General features: G+C 46.4%; 1 protein-coding gene and 1 non-coding gene across 2 annotated transcripts in view; both read right to left on the bottom strand.

Moving 5' to 3' along the window:
- Positions 1-27,746, bottom strand: part of LOC119397066 (probable Dol-P-Man:Man(7)GlcNAc(2)-PP-Dol alpha-1,6-mannosyltransferase) — a 67,438-nt gene that overhangs the window by 23,088 nt on the left and 16,604 nt on the right. The window contains exons 6-7 of the mRNA XM_037664497.2: positions 14,759-14,862; positions 8,148-8,374 (exon numbers count right to left, since the gene is read on the bottom strand). Of these exons, the coding sequence (XP_037520425.1) occupies positions 8,148-8,374; positions 14,759-14,862 (331 nt within the window). The remainder of the gene's footprint in view (positions 1-8,147; positions 8,375-14,758; positions 14,863-27,746) is intronic.
- On the bottom strand, positions 17,614-17,685 carry Trnam-cau (transfer RNA methionine (anticodon CAU)). Its single transcript has one exon. It is a non-coding gene; the product is annotated as a tRNA-Met (tRNA).

Genomic DNA, 27,746 nt, shown 5'->3' with positions numbered 1-27,746 from the left:
TACGTTTGCAGTACACACAGTGTAGACAGTCTTATGATTGGTGTGACATTGCACGCGTTTCTTGGTCCTTTGAAGGTTGCAGACAGCTGATAGTCTGCAAGGCGCTGAAAAAACTAGATTGATATTATGTCGGTTAGCTATCTTCTTCAAGTTATGAGACACTTTGTGAAGGTATGGGATTGCATGCACAGGCCTTTTGTCAAGATTTCTTGTGGCGCGTTCCTTTGGCTGTTTTGATTTCTTGAGCAATGTCTCGCATACAGATGATACAACATGCACTGGAAAACCTGCCTTCCTTAATCTGCTAGCTTGCTTGGACACGCTTGGTTCTATCTGGTGAACGCATGACTTGCGCAAGGCATTAATAATACAAGTGGAGGCTATGCCTCTTTTTATTAGCTTGGAGTGGGCACTGTCGAAGGGTAAAACACTTTTCTTTGACCTAGGGTTATAACTCCAACAGGCATGATTAGATGATGAAAAAATAATCTGAAGGTCTAGAAACTGGATGGAATTTCCACAGGGCAATTCTACCGTAAACCTCAGCCCTTCAGAAAGGTTGGTGAACAATGTGAGACATTCTGCTACTGCATCGTCAAGGCAAAGGGCAGGTGATCGTTTTAGGACTATTAAATAGTCATCGACATACCTAAAAATACGAATGATTGGCATTTCGGTTAGTTTCGCATTTATACGATTGTCAAGGGATGCCAAAAAAATGTCACATAATATGGGCGCTATTGATGAGCCAATACAGATACCTGTGCTTTGAATAAAGTAAGAACCACTATGAATGATGGCTGTCGAATGTAGGTAGAATTCCAGCAAAGAGTAAAAATTGTCACAGTTCATGCACACGGAATTCTGGAAAGCAAGTTCACCAATTTCATTGATTTTTTCACGCACTGCCCGCAAGATACCTTCACTCGTCACAGAATAGTACAAGTCCTCAACGTCTAGGGAGAAACCGATTGCGGCTGTTCCTAGACCACCTTGTAGCTCCAGGACAACGTCATCTGAACTCCTCACTAAGAAGGGATCGTCGATTGGAAGCTGCTTTAAGTTTCCTTGCAGGAACTTCCCCAGTTGGAGCTGCCACGAATCTTTTTCAGAGACGATTACACGAAGTGGATAGCCAGGCTTGTGCGTCTTGCACGTGAAGAAGACTTCCAAGTAATCGTTTTCAGCAGACTTAACCCGTTGTCGTAGAGACTCTAGTTGTAAATCTTTCGTCAGTTTTAGCGCAGCTTTCTTTTGTTGCTCTGGATTAAAGTTGGTTATCTTGAAATTCTTCTTAATAGCTTCGTCGGCCTTGACTTCCATCAGGCTGTCAGGCAGTACTACAAATCCTCCTTCCATGGAAGTCAAGGCCGACGAAGCTATTAAGAAGAATTTCAAGATAACCAACTTTAATCCAGAGCAACAAAAGAAAGCTGCGCTAAAACTGACGAAAGATTTACAACTAGATTCTCTACGACAACGGGTTAAGTCTGCTGAAAACGATTACTTGGAAGTCTTCTTCACGTGCAAGACGCACAAGCCTGGCTATCCACTTCGTGTAATCGTCTCTGAAAAAGATTCGTGGCAGCTCCAACTGGGGAAGTTCCTGCAAGGAAACTTAAAGCAGCTTCCAATCGACGATCCCTTCTTAGTGAGGAGTTCAGATGACGTTGTCCTGGAGCTACAAGGTGGTCTAGGAACAGCCGCAATCGGTTTCTCCCTAGACGTTGAGGACTTGTACTATTCTGTGACGAGTGAAGGTATCTTGCGGGCAGTGCGTGAAAAAATCAATGAAATTGGTGAACTTGCTTTCCAGAATTCCGTGTGCATGAACTGTGACAATTTTTTAACTTTGCTGGAATTCTACCTACATTCGACAGCCATCATTCATAGTGGTTCTTACTTTATTCAAAGCACAGGTATCTGTATTGGCTCATCAATAGCGCCCATATTATGTGACATTTTTTTGGCATCCCTTGACAATCGTATAAATGCGAAACTAACCGAAATGCCAATCATTCGTATTTTTAGGTATGTCGATGACTATTTAATAGTCCTAAAACGATCACCTGCCCTTTGCCTTGACGATGCAGTAGCAGAATGTCTCACATTGTTCACCAACCTTTCTGAAGGGCTGAGGTTTACGGTAGAATTGCTCTGTGGAAATTCCATCCAGTTTCTAGACCTTCAGATTATTTTTTCATCATATAATCATGCCTGTTGGAGTTATAACCCTAGGTCAAAGAAAAGTGTTTTACCCTTCGACAGCGCCCACTCCAAGCTTATAAAAAGAGGCATAGCCTCCACTTGTATTATTAATGCCTTGCGCAAGTCATGCGTTCACCAGATAGAACCAAGCGTGTCCAAGCAAGCTAGCAGATTAAGGAAGGCAGGTTTTCCAGTGCATGTTGTATCATCTGTATGCGAGACATTGCTCAAGAAATCAAAACAGCCAAAGGAACGCGCCACAAGAAATCTTGACAAAAGGCCTGTGCATGCAATCCCATACCTTCACAAAGTGTCTCATAACTTGAAGAAGATAGCTAACCGACATAATATCAATCTAGTTTTTTCAGCGCCTTGCAGACTATCAGCTGTCTGCTACCTTCAAAGGACCAAGAAACGCGTGCAATGTCACACCAATCATAAGACTGTCTACACTGTGTGTACTGCAAACGTAGTGTACCATATTCCTTTGAGTTGTGGACATGTCTATATTGGACAGACTAGCCAATGCTTCAATGACAGGGCGAGACAGCACAATAACGATGTCAGAAAGGGATTCGGTAGCCACATGGCAGAACATTGCAGACAATGTGCTTGTACCCCTTTATTTTGCAACACCACTTTTCTGAAAAAAAGCAGTTCAAAAACAGAACGCGAAATCGTCGAGGCTTACTTGATAAAGAAAGCAGGTGATATGTGTGTCAGCAGCCCCTCTTTGCTGTTAAAAGAAAATGAAGTGGCTTTTCTTTCGAAGTACATTGATACACCGTAGATTTGTTTTCAAATATCATGTTTTCAAAATAAACCCACGCTATCTTTTGTGGGATGACGAGTGCATATGCATGAGCTTGATGCGGGGTATATCACGATGTTCGTTTCCAATAAACGCCAGTTGCAAGTTAAGCGCAAGTCCTGTTGTTTGTGTTTCTTTCGTCTTCGTCGTTCGCGCTTTCAAGTTTTCACTCATTTTTGCATTTCAAAGAACAACTACAAAATATAATACCTGCATAAAGTGGAGAAAAACGCACGGCAGAAATTTTTAGGTTGAATCTACATCAACTGCATACGAGCTAGGGCTGTTGAGTAAAAGTAGCAAGTCTCCTGCAAACTTCATCTATTGCACAATGCAATGAAAAAAAAAAACGTGCTCTAGCTGCTTCTGGGAGGAATACGCCAGGCTGGGCAGCGTTACATAAATTAAAGCTGTCGTGTTGACGCCTCAGCAGGCAACTGCACCCGACCTACACTACGTTTTCGTGTTCAAAACAACAAGGTTCTTTGTCCCACCCTTCTTCCCCGAGTCACCGCCACCGCCACTCGGGGAAACGAGTGTCTCTATGGTCGGGCGCATCACCACTAGTAATGGGAAAATCAACAACGGCGTTTGCCCTGGGTTAAGAGTCGCTCCGCATCTTGCACTTAAAATGCACGCAAAACAGCTCCTGAGATATTAATGACCCACAAGTCGTGTTGGCCAGTCTACGGGCATGCGAGCGTAGCTGCATACTCGGAATGTTTCCCTAGATACCAACGCGCACATCTTATATACACTAATCTAGGCAGTTTACCGTTGCTTTCCTTACACGGTACCCAAGAACGTCTTTCACTCACTATAATGGTGGAAGCTTATATTAGGCGTTTCTTGAAATCCTGAGTGGCATACCTATGGAGCAAAATTGTAGACGTCTTGTACTGTGCAATTTCTGTGCACGCCAATGCACTCCAGGTGGTTTAAATTACCCGGAGCCCTCAACGACGGCGTCTCATATAGCCTGGGTCGCTTCGGGAAGTTAAACCCCACAAAACAACAAAAACAAAGCCACACAATGTACACACGCAATTATAACTATACATATGAGACCCGGGCCTAATACAGGCCTGGCTCAGGCCCGAGCCCGACCCGAGCCTGAAGATCAAGGGCCCGAGCCCAGCCCGGGCCCGATCCAAAAACCCCTTACCCGGCTCGGCCCGGGCTTTCGGGCCGGCCCGGGCCCGTGCAGTGCCCTAATATGGACTACCGTACGGACGCCTGGCCTCTCCGAAAAGCTTCTGCGTCGTTATTTCGGCCCTTATCGAGTCCGTCGTATGGGCCCCTCAACCTACGAGGTTACACCGGAAGGACACGTGAGCTCATCAAGATGCCGACGTCGCACAGAAACTGTGCATGTGGTCAGGATGAAGCCATACTATGACAGGCAATGAACACTGTGCTATACACCTCCAATCAGTTCACATACCACTTTTCCCAACGGAGATCACGAATCGGACCTTGTTAACAACATTGCCACCGTACGCATCGGGACGATGCGTTCTTGGAGGAGGGATAATGACGCAAGACGGTTATGTTCAAACTAAGCGCGCAGGTTCGTGCGCCCTCCAAGAGAACAGCGGCCCAATGCTAAAACAAGAAAAGGCCGTGATGGCGCGCGACTTCACAGCGCATGATGCGATGAAGAAGTGACGCGCCGCTCGAGGACTTCTCGGAGATTGATTCTTTTTTTGGGTCTCCTGCGAAAAACGATGTGAGCATCTTTCATTTTACTTTTCGGGCACAAGTTAGCCCCTCAATAAATAGTTATTCGCATACTGCCTGAATTGTGCGTTACAATATTTTTCATTTCTGCTATAAAGCCTCCACGATCCAAGACTCAAGGCAATTATGTCCTTAGCACGTCTGGCATGCTCTTACAACAGATGCTCTCAAAAACCAATGGATTTCATTTTGACTCACCAGATAATGTCACAGATAGACAGACTGACGGATAGACAGACCATGTGTCAAAGTGTTCCAAGCTGACACCCTTAATAAAAGGATAGCTGCTCCCTTTATTCACGCAATAAGCAATGCTGCCCATCGGGGACTACGGAAAGAAGGCAGGGATTGACTGTTGTTTGAAGCTTTCTGTTCTCCCATTATTTACACACGTACAGTATTCACAGATTGAAATAGCACAATTTAGGGCTAAGTAATACGCATACTTTCATGTCCACCATCTTCAGTTCGGGTCATATCGGCTTAATTTCGACTCGAACGCGAAAATCAGAGCCAACATTATCGTTAGAGACCAGATTCGTCGCAACATGACGTGGTTATCTCAAGCAATTATGCACATCAGTCGTGATACTAAAAAATTTGATGTCGCGTTTGAATTCGTGAGTACTGTACATGTACCAGTACATGTACCCTAGCCATGCATTTTCTGTAACACCGCATTTCTCAAGCAAAAAGTTGCATTTGTTTTCCCCGGAGCATTCTCCACTGCAGCTTATATATGCATGAAACTATGCAAGTTTGTTTCCGCATTTGCCCTCAGGATGCCATGCCACAGCAGCAATGCCAACAATGTGCCTGTAACATTGCTTACAAGTTATTCAGATACAAATGACAGTGACCTAGCAATGCTGACAGTTGGATCTTTCGACCAGTGGCGTAAATCATGGGGAGGGGGGTCAGGGGGGTCCTGACCACCCTTGTATTCAGGCTGGGGGGGGACACCCCTTGCGAGTGTCCCCCCTTGAAATTTACCTTTGAAATATCATATCTGAATTGCTTGACAGTTAAGCATAGCGCACTCTCCTTAAATTCAACTCTGAAACCCTGCTAATGAGTAGAAAAGAAGTGCATGAGGGAAAGCTGTTTCAAAAGGGTTTTCTGAAAGGCCCCGCCACGGTGGTCAAGCGGTTATGGCACCCCACCCGAAGGACGTGGGATCGAATCCTGGCTGCATTTTCGATGGAGGCGAAAATGCTTGAGGCCCGTGTACTTTTATTTAGGTGCACGTTAAAGGTGGTCGAAATTTCTGGAGCCCTCCACTACGGCGTCCCTCATAATCATATCGTGGTTTTGGGATGTTAAACCCCAGATATTACATTATGAAATGCTACGGGTGACTTCTGATGTGTCGAAACTGTTCATTATGCTGGCCTTTGAAGCGCAAAGCAAACAATCCCTGATCATCTACCATTATTTATTTATGTAGACGATGGGGTAGAAGCCACCGACAATGAAGTATGAATGCGGTTTCTCGAATACAATTGTGTTATAACAAATAACTGGTGGAATATAAACACGCTTTACAAGAACGATTCCCGCGTTAAATCGTGGGATGCTAACAGTGTACACGGTTGGAGCTGAAGTTAAATAAAAGCATTTTCTTTACACGTTAAAACAAAAAAGTGTTAGGATTTTCAGTTGATGGTTTAACCTGAATGACATATCAGCTACATACATGCTAGAGCCTATACGTATACGAGTTACACAGACACTAATTTTGTCAACTACTGGTTGCTCAGGCCCATGCTCCTATCTTTAATTTACTTGAAAACAGTATTTTGAATTTTATATATAATAAATTAATTTTAATTAAAAATTAATTAAAAGCAATATATATTTACGAAAAACAAGATGGCCAGCATGGCATCAAGGTGAGTGTCCCCCCTTGAGATTTTTCTGGATTTACGCCACTGCTTTTGACAACGCATTATGGCATCAAGATGAGTGGCCCTCCTTGAGATTTTTCTGGAGTTACGCCACTGCTTATTACAACGCATTGAACAAGCTCTTCAACACAATAAATGATGATCCTGTGTGCCCAAGGAGTTCTTTTTTCTTCTAGAATTTGTGGCTCGTTAATATTTGATATATGAATATTTAGTGCACTGAAATGGTTAAGCACCACAGCCTTTAGCGATCAGTGTATGAACGCATCTTACTCACTGTGTCAAGTGAGTTAAATGAAGGTGCCTTATGTTACTCACATGGCAGACAATGAAAAATCCTTGGAACATGGCGCATCGCTGGAGCCAACGTTTCGACAAGCGGGCTTGTATTCTTCAAGGCTGCAACTTTGAAGAAAAGTCCGCTTGTCGAAACATCAGCACCAGCGACACCCTGTGTTCAAAGGATTTTTCATTGCTTCAAGTTTCCATCTTCCCCGGAACTTTTACCTCATTTGGATTTACACAGCAGACCAATTTTTTCTTTGAAACTCACAGAAAGTAATCATAATAAATGTTGGGATTTTATGTATTAAACCAAGATATGATTATGGGAATCCATAGTGGAGGGCTCCGGAAATTTCGACCACCTGGGGTTGTTTAACGTGCACCTAAATCTAAGTACACAGGCCTCTAGCATTTCGCCTCCATCGAAATGCGGCCACCGTGGCCAGGATTCGATCCTGTGATCTTTGAGGTCAGCTGTTGAGCACCATAACCACTAGACCACCGCGGCGCGTGGAAACTCACAGAAAACAACTTACAGAAAGCTGTGACTTATAATCTAGAAAATACAGAAAATTTATCTTTTTCTTTCTCTCAGGTGCACACACACACAACCCGTACCAAGCTTCTTTGACCAAAAGGCAGTACCTTAGGCAAATCTGGCCAATGGCATACTCTTTTTGTAGTTGACTTGAGTTAGACTAGATTATAAAGTGAACTTGGTTTGCTGATAACCAAAGCTTAATTGTGTAATTTTAAGTACCCATTCTAGGACAACATTTTTAGTGTAAAAGTTGTAGAGTGGGCTCTGAAGTAGCCAATGAACTTGTTACCATGACATGGTCTTTAACGCAATCCCTCTTTCCGGGCTCGGCATAAAGCCAGTGAAAAATCGACAACCCTCAATATGCACTTGCACATCAAATTTGCACTGCTCTCAGCTGCGTTTACAGAGAATAAATCCACATGCCCACTGTAATTGAAACTGAGCACTTATCATTGAAAGCATGTGACAAAGCTGCCTATCTTATGCCTGGACCCGCCACGGCAGTTATGGTGCTCGACTGCTGACCCGCAGGTTAGATTTAGGTGCACATTAAAGAACCACAGGTGGTTGAAATTTCAGGAGCCCTCCATTATGGCGTCTCTCATATCGTTAAACCCCAACAATTTTCTGGTGCCTGTCTTGGGGTGCTCACAAGTGCAAACATGCCCTTGCAGCAGCCACGTTGAGGAGAGGGAGAGTGTAGATGATGAAACGCAGCTCCTTGTGGGGCAGGAACGAGTACAGAAGCACATATGCCCCGGCAGGCAGTAGCAGCATCTTCACCCGCCGGTCCACCCACACACCGACGGGGATCAGGAGCAGAGAGCTGCCAAGCGCCCGAGGAAGGGCTGAATACAGGTACCACGACCAAGGTGAAGTCTGCCATGGCTGTCAAGGGCAATGTTGATTTTGTTACACATTACGTGGCTTAAAGGTTTGAGAACAAGGCACATTGTTCACTTTTAGAGCAAAAGGTATTGCTTGTGGTTCTTTTAGGAACCCATAAATCATTAGCTAGGTTGACCGAATTACTGCATACAAAAAAGTGAAATGCAGACAAATGTTTTATGGCATAACAAAATGCTAGGATTATCAACCTTGCTAAACAAATTGGTGAATGATTGCATAGACTTGGACATGATTGCTTGGAAAGAGCTGCATGGCCTTGCCACCATGCTTTTAGTGACCACCAATTTTTTTTTATTGGTCCTGTGACTTTTTCAGACATTTTTATGCCTTTGAGTATTCGGGTATGTACATGATCCAGGCTACTGGGCAAAGGATGGTATACCGCTTTGCTGGCTAGCCACCGCTGTTAATCACCACTCGCTATAAAATCTAGATGGCGCACATCGATCGGCCACATGCAATTGGCGTCCTGTGGATGTGATTCAGTTCCTACCTGATGATGCAGCAGCAACGGCAGGCAGGCCAGCACACTGTTCATCCCCCCACTATGCCATTTCCCGCCTGAGGATATTGTTGCCTGGCATGTCAAGCTGTAGGCTGCCATGAGTGAGGAACATCACTACCAGATGCAAGGTTCTTGTCCTCCCACTTCATGTGGCCTTCCCCTTTTCACAGAATGCTGCACCTTACAACAACTTGAAGGGCCCACCCTGAACGAAACTCCACCTTCTAACCGCTACTGCTTTTGTCAAGGTATACGCTCATATCAGAGCGTGTGCCACATGACGTGAAACTTGGTACGCCACGCCACACCACAACACAACACATTGGTGAGCCCGACAATTCCTGCGCATATGCAACTGCTTATGCAAGAACTAGCGATCCTGCACAATGAAGCATGCATTTATCTGGACCACAGGCAGCAACTAGATGTTAAACCCCAGATATTATATTCTAATCTATTATATTCCAATTATAGTCTAACCTAACCTAACCACAAAGGCATTCTTTGCACGCTGTCAGATGGAGTGGGCGCTCTGTGCATTTATGCACATTGTCCATTAATCGATGACTGCGCTACATATGATGTATGCTTGGCGATGCACACATTACCAAGGTACTTTAGTCGCTGAAGTTACCAAAGTACTTCAATTGCTAAAATTCAGGCAACTCAGTGTTGTCAATACAGAAGCCACGCAGAACAGTTGTTTGGGTCACTTTCACCCTCGGCCTTGACCTTTCACCACTGAAGTATGCTGCCAGAAAAATGCCTCTTGAGTGTGCACAGAGGTGTGTGCATCTCCACTCAACCTGCGTGCCCCAAAACAATGTTTACCACCAGTGCTCCGAACTCATCGCTCCCTCTGGATAGCGAACCACAGGAAGCTGTGACTGCGACTCGTGTGGAATAGCCAGAGCTGGCCACCCGAGACAGTGTTAATAATAGTAATTGTTGGGGTTTTACGTCCCAAAACCATAATACGATTATGAGGGACTCCGTAGTGGAGGAAACTTAAACCACCTGGAGTTCTTTAATGTTCACCTAAATCTAAGTAACCGGCCTCCAGCATTTTGTCTCCATCGAAATGCAGCCGCGGCAGCCAGGACTCGATCCCGCAACCTTCAGGTCAGCAGTTGAGCACCACAACCACTAAAGTGAGCTGTAGGTCAGGACCCTGTGCTGGAGACGCTCTACTTGCCGTGACCTGGTCACCACAATGTAACCATGCACAGATTGTGGCAATGCCTCGCACTTTTGTAATCTTCCACACTGATATCCATCTATTTGCAGTAAGGACATATTAGAACCTCTTGCTCGTTGCCTTCGAGACTTCTGCAATCATACCAGTTGTGAAACTTCATTCCAAAATCTGGACATGCCCATGGACAAATTTGTTGAGTATAGTAAATAGATACGCCACCAGGGAGCAATGACAAAAAACACACCACACTGCCATGATCGCTGCAGTTTTCGCTGCCACTGTGTGAGTCGCCACAGCAAGAATTCAGAGAAGTACTTTCAAGAAAGGTCCAACGTTTCTGTGACGCACGTATCATCTGCACAATAAGTTGCAAACATGTATACACTGCTCATTTTCATCAATGCAGCATCCCTTGTGCACTTGTGCAGTCGGACACACAAAATCTCATTTATTAAGCTTGTTCTTCTGCCTACACGTGGTGCAACAGTCAGCAGACCTCAGTGCTTTTGGCCAATGATGTGTCCAGAATTTGGTACCTGGAGCATATGGGGAGTTATGTGACTCGTAAGATTGAAAAACTCTGATTGCCTTTGACTAGTCCTTTCCACTTGCACTATTTTTCACCTCTGCTTTCTTTATCACACTGTGTGCCGCAGAAAAGCTTCCGTAGTGGCACTAGTTGTGGACGCCAAGGAAGAGAGCTAGGCAAGCAACACTCCAGGCACTCAATGACAGCATGTCACTCTGCCGGTGAGCTGCTGCTGCTGTTAATCACCACTCGCAGTATGAAGTAGATGGCCTAGGTATACTCGCTGAAAAAGGTAACTGGCCGCCTACAATAGTAGTGTTTAATTAAAATTAGGGGTGTGCGAATATTCGAAAGTTTTGAATATTCGTCAACTATTACATTCGAAATATTCGTATTCGATTCGAAAATCGTGTATTCGAAAAGTTTCGAATAATCGATAACATCGAATATTCGAAAAATTCGAATATGCGATTCGATTATCATGCATAAAATAACTCGTCTTCCACATTTCTGCTGCGTTCGTATAGTTAAAAACGTTGCCGAGAGGAGCGATAAACATCGTAAGTACACGGAGGCCCGATATCTGCCTGCGACGAGCGCCCCAATACGTATGATTTATTGCTGGTGCATCTCCGACGTGCAGCGCTATTGGCGATCATGTAACCATACATTTTCAATATTATGCGGCCGTAACGTGCCGCACTACCACTCGTTCACTATGCGGGACCACTTCTGAAGAAAGACAGTGACCCATGTGACTGGTGGCGGACTGTAGGCACCTTCAGATACCCCAGTCTGGCAAAGCTTTGCACCATGTACCTCCCTATACCAGCCACTTCTGTTCCAAGCGAGCGTGCCTTTTCAGTGGCAGGGGGGGTTGTCTCTGTTAGAAGGGAGCGCCTGCTGCCTGATCATGTGAAGCAACTCATATTTCTTCATGATAACATCTAGTCATTGCTTTCATTGTGCCGTGATATTTGATTGTGTTCTGATGTGCATTGTGCTAGCCTGGACATTGTGTTCTGGAGATAGCAGTGTATGTTGCATTGCCAGTCAGGCTGTTAATATTTTTTTTTTTCAAATAGCTGCATGTTAAATAAAATATTGTTACTGTGGAGGCATTTTTAACTTTGATATTCGATATTCGATTCGATATTCGAAGGTGGATATTCGTATTCGATTTGTATTCGAAAAATTTGATATTCGCACACCCCTAATCAAAATTAATGTCCATTTCCCTGAGAGCTAATGGCAAAAATACACTTAAAGAGCCAGTAAACAGCCCCGAGGTCCAAAAATTGTAATAAAGAGAAATATGTGCAGTTTTGCTATGTGAACATGTTGCCACAAGAATTCTGCGAATACGTGCTATAATAAGGAAGTTACAGGGGTTAGAACACCCGTTTCAGCTGCTTTCAAATTTTCGCGCAGCCTCGCCACCCTCCTCCGCCACAGAGAGGGGAAAGTGCAGCCCGTCGTCGTGGCTCCGCCCACTTGGGCAACGTGACAGGAAGTCAGCAATTGACATCATTGGCGAGCTCCATCAGTCGCAATGCTTTTCCGCTTGCTGTCACTCCTGGTTGTTTATTTTTTACATTGTTGCACGTGCTCCGTAACTTTACGGGCAGTTTTCGGCTCTTCGGTATTTTTAAACCTTTGTGACAGGTCGCAATGCAGCAGGAACGCATGCTTGCCTTACAGGACGACGAAGGGGCGTGAGAGAAAAGCATGGAGAACCCCGCTTGCCGCGTGTGCAATGGGAAAACCAAGCGGCCCGTCCGAGCTACCAGAGATCTGTCCACTCGATTTGCAGCCGACAACGCTTCCTCCACGTGTTGCTCACGTTGAAGGCCAAGTGCGTGCAGGTGCTTTACAGTGCGAGGAATATACATGCGACAACCCGACAACTGCGTGGCCGAAACCGCGTCACCGCAGGGCCAAGAAACAAGGCGCAGTTTCGTAGCGCTGGGTGGGAACAGGAACTGACGTTAACTTGACAACTGTTTGTTGGGACCTGGTTTAGACCAATCGACGAGCTCAGTGGTACGTCAAGTTGCCCATGGGCAAGTTTGCGCCACTGCGCGTACGAGGGGGATTGGTCAGGCGAAGGAAAGAGGCGCGGGAATTGTTTTAGGAGCTTGCTCGCCAAGCTTCTTATACTCGCGCCTTGTCCGTTGTTGGCGGCATGTACACTAGTTCTCATTGGTCCCACCATAGGCGTAGGTGCGCTCTCTGGTGATTTCAAGATGCTCACTAGATGGCGCGCCACAGCTCAAGGCGGCGCACACCACACTCGGCACGCGCGCTAGTTAGGTAGGTGACCGCTAGAGGGCCACACATCTCGTTTGGCGCGCTTCCTTTCTCTTCGCTGGAAGCTCACTCAGTGAACACTCTTTATTACCGTTCCGCAGCATGAACACCCCAAAAGCCAAGGCGGCAGCACGGCAGGCTCGCAATGCAGCAGCAGCTCTTGTGTATATGTAATTTATATAGTTCATCCATCATAAAGCAATCATCTTTAAAGGGAAATGAGTCCCCAAGCTCATCAAGGGACGCCCTTCTTGTACTTTGTAAAAGAACATCTCTTGTGTATATATAATGCATATAGTTCATCCAAATGTATATATAGTTAATCAAAATGTATATAGTGCATCCAAATGTAAATTAATAAACATTGTGTATGTAATGTATATATAACAACTAGGGATGGTCGATTAAAATTTTCAATTAATTAATCATTAATCGTTCATTGATTTAGCCTTTCATCAATTAATTGCTTTCTATGTGATGTTTTAATCGATTAATCAACATTTTTGATGGGTGCTTTAAAAAAGATATCTCATTGTTTGAGAGGCACTGTTTGTGTTTGATCTCGACTGAAGTCTTTCTATCAGGCGCGCTAGAGATCACATGTGCACATTTGCACCTTCGTGAGAATTCGCACTTTCGTTCAATGGTTACAGGGGGTCCGTCGTCTTTGGGTGATATATATATATATATATATATATATGGGAGGCTGGCGCGTACTAGCTCAGGTCACCCTCCCAGCCTTCCAGTATATTTTCTTTCTTTCATTCATTGGTAAACAATAATCTTTTATTTGCTCAGGAGTAAACATAATAGCAATAAGAACCGGTCAACCGAAATAGAGGGCTCCGGAAATTTTGACAATCTGGTGTTCTTTAACGTGTACTACATTGCAGAGTACACGGGCCTCTAGCAGGGGCGTAGCCAGAAATATTTTTCGGGGGGGGGGTGCTTTTTTGACCTGAAGTAGGGGTCGGGCAGGCAGATGTGATAGAGTGTCATTTTGAGCTGTGTATGCCATGGCAAAAAAAAATTTCGGCGGGGCACGGGCCCGGTGTACAAATATGCGCTAGCGTACAAATATGCACTGTAGTGAAAAGGAGTAGCTGCGCTCGACTTCTGCGTCTCAGCATCGCTCGCCTTGCACTCATGCGCATCAGCCAAGGGGCGGTTGTTGGGGGTAGGGGGATTGCCGTAATCGATTAATCGAAGAGTTTTAATCGATAAATTCGATTAACTGAAAGGTGGAAATCGATTACGATTAATCGATTAACGGTGCTCCTTTAATCGATTAATCGTTCATCGATTTTACCATCCCGAATAACAACGTTGTCACGTCTATATATGATGGTAGAGGTAGATTCGCGGGTTACCCGATCATCTCCGAGCAAGCTCCTCTAACATTATTCACTTTGTGGATATGGTGGTGATTTTTTTTTACAGCGCCGCGCAGCTCGCGGCGCTGTAATATTTGGAAAATGTGATCGCCGCGGTCTACTGTACGAATTGGCGAGCTTGCTTGGGGGGTGTAAAAAAAAGCTGGAGCCTGCTTACTGGCCCTTTAAGGAAATTCCATGGGCATCAATAAAACTAAGAAAAAGATGTTTGCCTTTGAGTTAATTTTTAAGAGGAGTGAAGGCTGTGAGCATTAGGAGTCGCATAAAGACATCATGACATGTTGTCACAAGGATTCCAAGAAGTGCTATCTGTCAGGATGGCTGTGTAATCAATAAAACTCATGGCTCTGCCGGTGAAACAACGATAAAATGTCAGGCACACACTGTCACTAAGTTAGGGCACAAGCCAAAAGGATACACCCCATTCAGAGCTCTTGTTCAGCACCACATTGAACCAGAGCACTTCACCTTCTGGCCACAGCCATCGTTGCCAGAAAAAGGAGTCAATAGCAATAGTTGTTCCTGCAGCAAAATAAAAAAATAACAAAGTGTAGCTTATGACAGCAACAAAGTACAAATCAGCACATCTTTTTTCCTATATATGGGCTAGTTTAGACGGTTCACAAACAATGTAAATGATTTCTATGACGGAACTTTTCACTAGGAATCACCTCCGCTTATTTCGACTGCTGTGCGTTGTACTATTTGTTTAGAGTTCTCTAATTTAGACCACTTGAAAAATATAGCCAAAGCATATATTGTGCATATTTCAGACTTCCTTTGCTTCTAGCACTTTTCAAAATACATTTTTTGGACAAACATATCTCTGTTTCCTCTGAACTTCCCGCAAGTTCATTACTATTGCCTTTTCAGGGTGCACACAGAGATATCACTCGAGTCTGTGAGGAGCAGGATTGTATTAATTGCACAGAAGAGCCCTCTGGAATCCTCCACTGAGTGAAGTGAAACTCCGCACAACTTTCTGGTACTATTTCAGTTTGAAAACCCTTTTCTCGTGTAACACAAAAGTTACTGTTCTAAAGCTTTCTCTATATATACCTACAACAAAGCTTGCCACACAATGATGTATGCGTCATATTTTTACTTGGACCACTACACTGAAAATTAAGTAGCAGCAAGGTCAAAACACTGTTTTTGCCAACCTTGTCACAATTTGGTCACAACGTTTGTGCTTTATTTGTTCTTGCAGTATTTTTATTGTTTCATGCATGCACTTGTGAAGCCCACAATGCCAATATATTTCTCATGAAAGAATCTGTCTTTTTTTCTAACAAACGTTAAAAATGCACCCTCATGGCATCACAAATTTTTTTCTAAGAAAATATTGTTTAGATAACTAGTTCCCAAGTTCACAGATAATAGCATGATTTTATTCAGCAGGATTGGGGGTAGTCAAAAAGCCACCTGGTACTCTTGAAAAGGTAGGACCCCCATTTATATATATATATATATATATATATATATATATATATATATATATATATATATATATAAGAGATTGGGCTATCTGCACATTCTGATAATTTTATCGTGAGGGTGCTTAGGGTGAAGCAACACAACACAAAGAACAAGGACTGTCAAGGTGGATGTGAAAATGCATGCATGCCAGCAAGGACTTGTAAGGGAGAGTATTACACTTATTCGGAACCATGAAAATAAACTCAGTGACTAAGACGAGAGCAAACAGCGCTAAACACGGGACGGCGAAGAACGACAGATGTGTCTGTCGTTCTTCGCCGTCCCGCGTTTAGCGCTGTTTGCTCTCGTCTTAATCATGTACCAACCAGCTCAGTTAAGCACGCTCCTGCAACTCAGTGACATACGAAACTACAATGTCAAAAAGGTAGAGGTGGCAGCATCAAGGCAGCTAAAAGAAAACTTTTCATGGCATGGACCATAATGCATGCCTCACAGAAAAGCGGCCGGAGAAGACGGCATAACAACCAATTTGATCAAAGATGGAGAAGATATTATATTTAAGGTGCTTGTGACACTCTAAAAATTATGCCTTAATACTTCAAATATACCAGGAAGTCTGAAAAATGCCAGCATTTTACTAATACACAAAAAGGGAGATGTAACAGAGTAAAAATACAGACTGATCAACCTACACTGAAAGAATAAGTGCTAAAATTGACAAGCACAAAAAGGAGAACAGACAAAGGACTGGCGCTGCTAACAACTGTTTATTTTCGTCACACCCACCGAGTTTAAATACATATAATCATGGTGCTGCTCATGCGCAACTTCACTTATACAGAAGCGTTTTTTATCAAAAAGAATGTTGGTTCATGTATAAGTGAGGCTTCGGTATCCTTGCATGCTACCGAATTTGAATTTCTGCAAGGCTCCCTTTGACATGTGCAGCTGTAACTCACACCTTGTTATATGGCAGGCGTTATAGCATAGTGTTTTTTTTATTATACTTGATTTTTTCTGCTCTACGTTTCCAATGTGAAGTTGCGCATGCGCAACACCATGATTATATGCATTTAAACTCGGTGGGTGTGACGAAAATAAACAGTTGTTAGTAGCGCCAGTCCTTTGTCTATTCTCCTTTTTGTGCTTGTCAATTTTAGCACTTATTCTTTCAGTGTTCATGGATAACCAACTAGCCCAACAGTCTGTTCTGACCAACCTACTTTCAGTACTCTACAAGAGGTAGGGTACTGCTGAGGGAACCCTACCATAGATCACCTTCATGTGATTAATCAAGTAATTGAGAAATCTGCCAAAGAAAGAAAATCCCTTTTATATGGCATCCACCCATTATGAAAAGGCAGTGGACTGAGTAGATATAGCAGCAGTTTTGGAGGCATATTGCACAGAGCCAACATCTACAGAGATTCCACAGCTCAAGAAAAGGAGGAAAATCACGACTGAGAATGGGGTCCATCATGGAGACACAACCTCTACATTGTAATTCTCTGAATGTTTAGAAGTGCTTAAACGACTCCAGCTTGCTCCAATGCACGCACCATACATCCGTGCGTACAAGGCCCACATGGGGATGGACAAAGTCCCAAGGTTTCAGACACACTGATAATAAAAGAGCTTTCATCACACAGTGCAAAAATCAGACTTGGTAGCAATTAAATTACTTTTGTGGTCCAGTAATTCAGTAATGTAATGAATCACTTCCAGGTAAGTATTAATGAGAACAGACAGCAATGCCAAGGAAAGTATAGGGGGTGTTATTTGTAGTAATTAGAATATAAATGTGAAGAAAGTAAATTGGATGAAAAGATAACTTGCCGCCGGCAGGGACCGAACCTGCGACCTCCGAATAATGCGTCCGATGCTCTACCACTGAGCTACGGCGGCGGTCATCTCCCCGTCCACTTTATAGGGTATATATGTGTAATGAAACTTAGGAGTGTCAGTCAGCGCCAGTCGCAGCCATGGCAGCGAGTGTGGAACACTCTTTTTTCTGCCTTTTTGGCGTCACGTAGCACGTGATCTATATACGAGCAGGCAGCTGACCAATAATCCCTCGCATCCTACCTGAAGGCATCATGTCTGCCAGAGCGAGACCCTCGCTATGAATGAAGGAAAGATTACTTTTAAGGGCTCGTTTTTCTTTATTAGACACAATATTAATGAGAACTAACAGACAGCAATGCCAAGGAAAGTATAGGGGGTGTTATTTGTAGTAATTAGAATATAAATGTGAAGAAAGTAATCATTCTAAAAAGACAGGGCATGCAAACACGGACACAAGAAAGAAGTCAGGACACCACGGCGTTTGTGGTGTCCTGACTTCTTTCTTGTGTCCGTGTTTGCACGCCCTGTCTTTTTAGAATGAATACTTACCAACTAGCTCAGCTCTCTGTTATTCGAAGAAAGTAAAGTGGATGAAAAGATAACTTGCCGCCGGCAGGGGCCGAATCTGCGACCTTCGAATAATGCGTCCGATGCTCTACCACTGAGCTACGGCGGCGGTCATCTCCCCGTCCACTTTATAGGGTATATATGTGTAATGAAACTTAGGAGTGTCAGTCAGCGCCAGTCACAGCCATGGCGGCGAGTGTGGAACACTCTTTTTTCTGCCTTTTTGGCGTCACGTAGCACGTGATCTATATACGAGCAGGCAGCTGACCAATAATCCCTTGCATACTACCTGAAGGCATCATGTAAGTAAAATTCCAAGTAAGTAAAATTACGAAAACTACTCATCCCTTACTTTTGACTAAAGTACAGCATGTCCCTTATGAAATAAAAAAATTGACCAAAAAAATGAAAGCAAGACAACAAGGCCAAGCCCCAAGCGTGGCTTCTGAGATTTCAATGTATGAGCGGTGCATGAGTGATGAACACTTGTTCTCAAAGTAATCTCATTACTTTTCAAAAGGAGTAGCACTTTCTGCTAGTTGTATGTAGTTTAACTGCATTTTATCAAATTCCCTACATCTATGCTAAAAGTCTTTCTGCTTCCAGTTCATATTAGAAGATGGCAAAAATATTCGCTCAGAGTAAAAAGCTCAATGCAGTCACATTTAGCAGCACACTGCTCTACATCCAAGCTGGATTTTGATGCTATGTAAATTTCTTGGAGGAACAAAGATACAAAAACCCTTACCTGAAGCTTATCATATAACAAAAGGAGTGAAGTGTGCAAGTGAGGCACCAACACAGCAAAGATACAATATTTTTAGACAAGTACTGCGGTTCATTGGCACAGCCAGGGTTAATAATAATTGTTGGGATTTAACATCCCAAAACCAAGATTGATTATGAGGGACGCCACAGTGGAGGGCTCCGGAAATTTTTACCACCTGGAGTTCTTTAACATGCACCTAAATCTAAAAACACAGGCCTCAAGCATTTTTGCCTCCATCGAAAATGCGACTGCTGCGGCCAGGATTTGATCCTGCGACCTTCAAGTCCTTCAGCAGTCGAGCACCGTAACCACTAGACCACTGTGGTGGGTAGCCAGGGTTCAAACCCTCTCCAAAATTTTTACATTTTGTATGTGCGTGTGTGCGTGTGTGTGTATGCATATATGTATATACTATATATATTGTGAGTGCAGCAAATCAGTGACATTTTTTTGTCATCTCGAGATCATCGTCATCATTGTAAACAGCTCGAGCTAGACTTGATTAAAGCGGTTCCTCATAAGTGGTGTGCTGGGTACATATGCCACCACTTCATGCCTCTTCCACACCTCTGCCGGCAACCATAAGCCCAGAACCTAACACCTGCCCAGAGACAAGATTTGCTTGCCCTGTTGAATCGACATTGTTCTTTGTTCGACGTGAATTCACCCGTCCTCAGCATGACTACCGCCACTACTCATCGCATTCAGACCAACGGTTCCCGTATTATTCACCGGCGCCCATATCGCGTGTCTCTGGCAGAGTGCAAGATCATCGAGGAAAACATCTCAGGCATGCTTTGATGAAACATCATACATCCTTCCTCGAGCCCCTGGTCCTCCCCAGTTGTTCTGGTACAGAAGAAAGACGGAACAATACGTATTTGCATAGATTACTGTGAGCTGAACAAAATAATGCACAAAGGTGCTTACCCCCTGCCACGGATCAAAGACTCACTGAATTCATTACATGGGCCGAGTATTTTTCTAGCCTTGATCTCCGATCCAGCGACTGGCAAATACCGATGTCCGAATCTGACAAAGAGAAGACCGCTTTTTACACCCCAGATGGGCTGTATGAATTTAATGTGATGCCTTTCAGACTTTGTAATGTGCCCGCTACCTTCAAACGCATGATCGACAGTGTACTGCGTGGTCTGAAATGAAAAAGCTGTTCGTGCTATCTCGAAGACAGTTGTTTTTTCGTCCACATTCTTGCAGCATCTGCAACGTCTTGAAGAAGTCCTAGCTTGCCTTGCAAATGCTGGCCTCCAGCTGAATACAAAAAGATGCACCTTCGCAAGCAAGACAATCAAGGTTCTAGGACACTTAGTCACCAAAGAAGGAATTCGACCGGACCCTGAGAAGCTTGCCGCTGTTCTCGACTTTCCCCGTCCGCTGCGTCAAAAAGACCTGCGCAGTTTTCTCGGCTTGGCATCTTACTTCTGGCGTTTCATACGTGACTTCGCAGAGCTTGCGTGTCCGCTCCATGAACTCCTTGCAAGTAACGCGCCCTTCATTTGGTCCGAAGACTGCGAAAGTGCGTTCCTGGCGATGAAGCAAGCCCATAAATCCGACCCGGTACTGTGCCACTTTGATGCAGGGGCGCCCACCAGCCTTCACACTCACGCTAGCAGTCATGGTCGCGGTGCCATTCTCCTGCAACGTGACAACACCTCGTGAGAACGAGTCATTGCTTATGCTAGTCGTGCTCTCACCGCTGCAGAGAAGAATTACACCATAACCGAGCAGGAGTGCCTAGCTGTTGTTTGGGCAGTACAGAAATTTCGTCCATATCTCCATGGCCGCCACTTTACAGTCGTTACTGATCACAGCGCACTGTGCTGGCTTTCGTTGCCAAAGAACTTATCGGGTCGCCTTGGTCGCTGGGTGCTTCGCTTGCAGGAGTACGATTTCGACGCCACCTATAGATCCGGAAAGAAGCACCAAGACGCTGATGCTTTATCTCGCTATTCTCTGCCCAGCCATGATATCTCTACATTGCCTCTTGCCACTGAAAGTGCTTTACCCATAGCACCAACACATCGACCCATACTGCCGCAATATTTTGGAGTGCATGGAAGGCTCTTCTGCTCCTCCAATGCCCAACTTCGTCGACAGCTTAACCAATTCAAGCTTCACGGTGGTGTTTTACATTGCTATTGTCACGGGAATCAGGAATACACTGAAGAGACAGAAGCGGGTTTATTACAATATTTACAAGTAGCTGTGGCACCGAATGGCTGCCAGCATCTCGCGCCGCATTCCAGCTTCTTCTTTGTCTCTTCGTCCCTGGGTTGTCTCCAACGGCGTGCTCATGCAGAATGCCTCGTAACATCACCCCCGGCGGACAAAGCGCCGTCTCGGCGCCGCCTCACTCATTCAGGACTGGCAGTGTAATAGTGCTTGAGGCGCGACACATGAACGACATCAGTAGGTGGTGTAGCAGAAGAAGACGAACGCGGAAGGACGGGAGCGATGAGGTAGTCGACGTCGTTGACCTTGCGGATAACTTTGTAGGGCCCTGTGTAGCGAGGGAGGAGCTTCTCGCACAAGCCTTCGCGTCGATACGGCGTCCAGAGTAGGACAAGAGATTCAGGAGGGTAGTCGACTTCGCGGTGCCGATTATCGTAGCGCACTTTTTGTGAATCCTGAGAAGCACAGAGCCTAGCGTGAGCGATGCGGCGAGCCACGCGGGCTCGAGAAGCGACATCCTGAGCATACATGGTTGGTACGGCGGGATCAGATGGAAGAAGCGTCTCGAATGGCAAGGTAGGGTTGCGGCCGTACAGAAGAAAGAACGGCGAGTAGCCGGCGGTGTCATGCCGGGACGAATTGTATGCAAAAGTAACGTAGGGTAGAGTTGCGTCCCAATCACGGTGGTCAGTAGAGACGTACATTGACAACATATCCGTGAGAGTTCGGTTGAGGCGCTCGGTAAGACCGTTTGTCTGCGGATGGTAGGCTGTAGTAAGTTGATGTTCGGTAGAGCAGCTACGAAGGATTTCGTCGATGACCTTGGCGAGGAAGCAGCGGCCACGATCCGTAAGAAGCTGTCGCGGAGCCCCGTGCCGAAGAATGACGTCACTGAGCAGAAAGTCCGCCACGTCAGTAGCGCAGCTAGTTGGCATAGCACGCGTTATGGCGTACCTGGTCGCATAGTCAGTTGCGACAGCAATCCATTTGTTGCCCGATGCGGACGTAGGAAAAGGTCCGAGCAAGTCGAGGCCGACGCGGAAGAATGGTTCCGCTGGAATGTCGATAGGTTTCAGCAGGCCAGCCTGAGGAAGAGCAGGACGTTTGCGACGCTGACAGAGCTCGCAAGCAGCGATATATCGGCGCACAGAGCGATACAGGCCAGGCCAAAAGAACCGCCGCCGCACGCGGTCATAGGTGCGTGAAACGCCCAGGTGTCCCGCAGTCGGGGCATCATGCAGATGTTGAAGAATGGTTGCACGCAGGTGTCGGGGAATAACTAGCAAGAATTCCGGACCATCAGGCTTCATGCTGCGGCGATACAGAACGTCATTGTGTAGGACATATCGGCGGAGAGAAGGGTCGGAACGTCCCGTGGAGACTTGCTGAATGAGCATCTTGAGGGTCTCATCCCGACGCTGTTCTGTGCCGATGTCGCGCAAATCAGATATGGCGAGTACACAAGAATCATTCTCATGGTCAGCGAGGCTAGCAGGTTCCACCGGATGACGCGAGAGACAATCGGCGTCTTGATGCAGCCTGCCCGATTTGTAGAATACGTCGAAGGAATACTCTTGGAGCCGTAGAGCCCAGCGACCAAGGCGACCAGTTGGGTCCTTGAGCGATGACAACCAACAGAGAGCATGGTGGTCGGTAATAACTGAGAATTCGCGGCCATACAAGTAGGGACGAAATTTTGCGACAGCCCAGACCAACGCAAGACACTCGCGTTCCGTGATTGAATAGTTGCGCTCAGATGTGGAGAGAAGGCGGCTGGCGTACGCAATAACACGTGTTTGGCCCCCCTGGTGTTGGGCGAGGACGGCACCGATTCCATGCCCACTGGCGTCTGTGCGAACTTCAGTAGTCGCTGATGGGTCGAAGTGGGCCAGTATAGGTGGTGAAGTGAGCAATTTGATCAGCGCCGAGAACGCAGCCGCTTGGTCCTGGCACCACGAGAAGGGCACGTCCTTTTTGAGGAGGTCGGTGAGCGGTCGGGCAATGGTGGCGAAATTGCGTATAAAACGTCGGAAGTAGGAGCATAAGCCAACAAAACTCCGAACATCTTTAGTAGAAGAGGGCACAGGGAAGTTTTTGACAGCGCTAATCTTGGCAGGGTCAGGTTGTACACCCGTGGCACTTACAAGATGACCAAGCACAGTGATTTGTTGCCGGCCGAAATTGCACTTTTTGGAGTTTAGCTGAAGCCCCGCTCGACGAAAAACAGCTAGAATGGTCGACAGGCGAGTTAGATGACTTTCAAACGTTGGGGAAAAGACAATGACATCATCTAGGTAGCAAAGACAGATGGACCATTTATAGCCACGAAGGAGGGAGTCCATCATACGTTCGAACGTTGCCGGGGCGTTGCACAGCCCAAAAGGCATAACCTTGAACTGATAGAGGCCGTCCGGAGTGACAAAGGCAGTTTTTTCGCGGTCTAAGTCGTCAACAGAAATCTGCCAGTAACCCGAGCGTAGGTCTATGGATGAGAAGTATCTCGCGCCATGAAGACAGTCGAGGGCGTCGTCGATTCGTGGCAGCGGATATACGTCTTTGCGGGTTATCTTGTTCAAAGCACGATAGTCGACGCAAAATCTCCAGCTGCCATCCTTCTTTTTGACCAAGACGACAGGTGACGCCCATGGACTTGAAGAGGCCTCTATGACGCCTTTGGAGAGCATCTTGTCGACTTCTCGTTGTATGACCTGGCGTTCTGAATGGGACACACGATATGGTCGCCGTCGGACAGGACTAGCATCGCCGGTATGTATTCGATGACTGACGAATGACGTTTGACCTAAAGGGCGGTCATCGAAGTCGAAGATATCCCTATAGGTCATTAGAACGTGGCGGAGTTGCGCAGCTTGACAAGGCTGAAGATCAGGGGCAATCATTCTCGCGATTTCGTCGGGCGGTGCGCTTGCTGGACTGGCTGTAATAAAGGACGAGCAATCTTCAGCATCTAATGCCACGATGTCGCATGCATCAAGCGCTGATACGTTAGCCAATGAAATGCCTTGCGGTAGAACTTTGGTCGAGGTACTGAAGTTTAGGAGCGGGAGCTGTACGCAGTTGTCGACAACGCTCACGAGGGTATGCGGCACAGCAACATTTCGGTCCAATAGCACGTCAACTAAAGGAGACACCGTGTACTCGCCGTCGGGAAGAGGTGGTGATGTCGTCAAGGCCACCCAGGTGGCGGCTTGTGGAGACAGCCGAACATAATCTACACTGCACAAATGGTGTGGCGGTGAAGCTTGGACGTCAACAAGCCGAGGCAGCTCAAGTTGAAGAACGCCGGTTGCACAGTCAATGAGGGCGGCATGAGTAGACAGGAAATCCAATCCTAGAATGATGTCATTTGGGCACTGCTCAAGAACAGCAAACAAAACAGATGTCTGGTGGTCGGCTATGGTGATGCGTGCTGTGCACATTCCTATGACGGCAGGACTTCTTCCGTCAGCGACTCGAATAGTACAAAGAGCAGCCGGAGTAAGCACTTTCTTCAGGCGGCGACGAAGTCGAGCACTCATCACAGAAATATGTGCCCCAGTATCAACAAGTGCAGAAACAGTCACGCCGTCAACGTCAACGTCGATCAAATTTCGTCGTGTCGGCAGTACAAGCAGAGGATTTGAGGTGGAATTAGAAGATGCAGCATCACCCCTAAGAGCTGCATCTTTTAGTTTCCCTGTCGAAGGTTGAGCGGCGAGGTCGGACGTCGTCGTAGAGGGGACGGAGACGACGGGCGACGCGCTGGAGGCGAACGGGACTGGTGACCTCGGGGCGACGGTGAGCGGCTGTGCGGCGTAGCAGTGGCATCGAGGTTGTATGGTTCGGAAGGCGGGGAACGGCGGTAGCTATCGGTGTACGACTCAGAAGGCTGGAAACGGCGGTAGCTGTCGGCGCGGCTAGCAGTGGCATACCGGGTTCTTAAAGGCGACGACCAACGGTTGTTACAATACCGTGCGACGTGACCTATGCGGCTGCAGTTGAAGCAGATCGGCCGATCATCTGCAGTGCGCCATTCAGCCGGATTACGCGAGCGTGGATAGAACCGTTGTTCCTGGGGCGGCGACCTGTTGCGAGGCGGCGACCTTGAGCGGAAGTCAGTCGTCCGAGACTGAGCAACGGCACAGACAGAGAAGCCCAAATTGCCGAGTTCCTCCCGCACAATTGACTGGACTAGGGAAACTGTGGGCATCTGCGAATCACCGTGGCCGTTGATGGGAAGAGCAGGAGTAATTGCTTCTATTTCCCGACGGACGATTCGTTTAATTTCGGACGCCGGCGACGACTGCAGACGAGAGGTCAGTCCATCTTCGCACGAGGACGTCGCAGCGGTGTTTGGCAGCCGAGTGAATGACTTTGCAATGCGCCGGCTTTTGGCCTGTTCAAAACGCCGGCATTCCTCAATAATTTCGTCGACGGTCGCACAATTCCGACACATTAATAGGTTGAACGCGTCGTCAGCTATTCCCTTCAGGACGTGACCAACCTTGTCCGACTCCGACATGTCGCTGTCGACTTTACGACAAAGAGCCAGCACGTCCTGAATGTACGATATGTACGGTTCGGTGGTCGTCTGAGCACGGATGGACAGCTCTTTCTTTGCGGCTGCCTTTCGACCCATAGGCTTCCCAAATAAGTCGCAAAGTTTTCGCTTAAAGGTGTCCCAACTTCCGATCTCCTCCTCGTGGTTCTCGTACCATACCTTTGCCGTGCCTTTTAGGTAGAAGAGCACGTTGGCCAGCATGAGAGTCGGGTCATATCGATTGATAGCACTGGTACGTTCATAGTCAGCTATCCAATCTTCAACGTCGACTTCATCCGTACCGCAGAACGTCCCAGGGTTCTTCGGATGCGTCAGCACGTATGTTGGCGGTGTTGTGGCCGGTGCAGGCGTTGCCGTGGCCTGTGCAGGCGTTGTAGTAGCCGATGCAGGGGTGGTGACGGCATCGGTCTCGTTTTCCATCATGGAAACTCCGAGTCGACGACCACTGCGGAGCTCCGTTGTACAGCGCTTCTTCTACCCCGCAGCTCCACCAAATGTCACGGGAATCAGGAATACACTGAAGAGACAGAAGCGGGTTATTACAATATTTACAAGTAGCTGTGGCACCGAATGGCTGCCAGCATCTCGCGCCGCATTCCAGCTTCTTCTTTGTCTCTTCGTCCCTGGGTTGTCTCCAACGGCGTGCTCATGCAGAATGCCTCATAACACTATGTTTACCATGTTGATGGCAACAAATGGGTTCCAATCATACCACGTTCTCTACAATGTGAGGTTCTTCACGCATTTCACGATGATCCCAGAACCGGTCACCAAGGCTATCATAAACCTATGACAAAATACGAAGTCACTGCACCTGGCCTGGCCTCTCTTCAGCCATTGCCAAATATGTTGCTTCTTTGTCCATTGTCAAAGCCGCAAACGACCCACGACTGCTCCTTCTGGCCTCCTGCAACCTCTTCCTTGTCCCACTTTGCCTTTCGAAGTCGTCAGGATAGACTTGTACGGCCCCCTTCCTGTGACATCTAATGGGAATCGTTCAGGGGCGTAGCCAGAAATTTTTTTCGGGGGGGTGGTTTAACCATACTTTATGTACGTTGCTGCGCGAGTTTGTATGTGTGCATCTATATATACGCAAGCAAAATTGAAAAATTTTGGGGGGGTTTGAACCCCCCCCAACTCCAACTCCCCCCCCCCCCCCCCCCCCCCCACCCTTGGCTACGCCCCTGTAATCGTTGGATTGTGATGGCTGTTGACCATCTAACCCGCTACGTGGAAACAGCCTCGTTACAATCTGAGGCTGCCACTGAAATCACCGTTTTTTTTCTGTGTAACATATTTTTATGCCATGGAGCTCCACGCGTTCTGTTCAGCAACCACAGCAAGGTCTTCCTTTCTTCTGTTCTTGCTGAGGTTCTGCACGCCACCAACACCATTCACAATACAACTTCTGCTTACCATCCGCAGACCAATGGCTTGACAGAACGCTTTCATCGCACCCTCTCTGATACGATTGCAATGTACACCCACCCCGACCACTCAAAATGGGACGCAATCCTGTCGTTCTATACGTTCGCTCATAACACGGCTACACAACGCACCACCGGCTTTTCTCTCTTTTTCCTAGTCCACGGCCGCTCGCCGAATTTTGCTCAGGACGTCTCGTTCCTTTCAGCTCCAGCACCCTCCACAGGTCCTTTATCAGAATTATTTTTGTCTTGCCTCTCACACTGCCGTCATCTGGCCCGAATTAACACCGGCATCTCCCAGGAAGCTCGTAAGTGTCACTATGACTTGACTCACCATGCTGTTGACTTTTTCCTCTGGAGACGAAGTTCTTCTATGGACTCCAGTGCGTGTTCTTGGCTTATGTGCAAAATTCATGAGGTGCTTTCTTGGACCTTACACGGTTGTTGAGCAAACCTCCCCAGTTAATTACCGTGTCTCACCTCTTACAACTCCTTCCAATCACTGTTGCCGGGGGACAGAAATAGTGCATGTTTCTCGTTTAAAGCCGTATACACAATTTTCCAGATGCGCTCAAGCGCCTCCATCTTGGACTGATAACATTGCAGT

The sequence above is a fragment of the Rhipicephalus sanguineus genome, chromosome 6, assembly GCF_013339695.2.
Source record: "Rhipicephalus sanguineus isolate Rsan-2018 chromosome 6, BIME_Rsan_1.4, whole genome shotgun sequence".
NCBI lineage: Eukaryota > Metazoa > Arthropoda > Arachnida > Ixodida > Ixodidae > Rhipicephalus > Rhipicephalus sanguineus.
The sequence above is the reverse complement of the archived record's forward strand: the minus strand, read 5'-3'. Positions and strand labels throughout refer to the sequence as shown.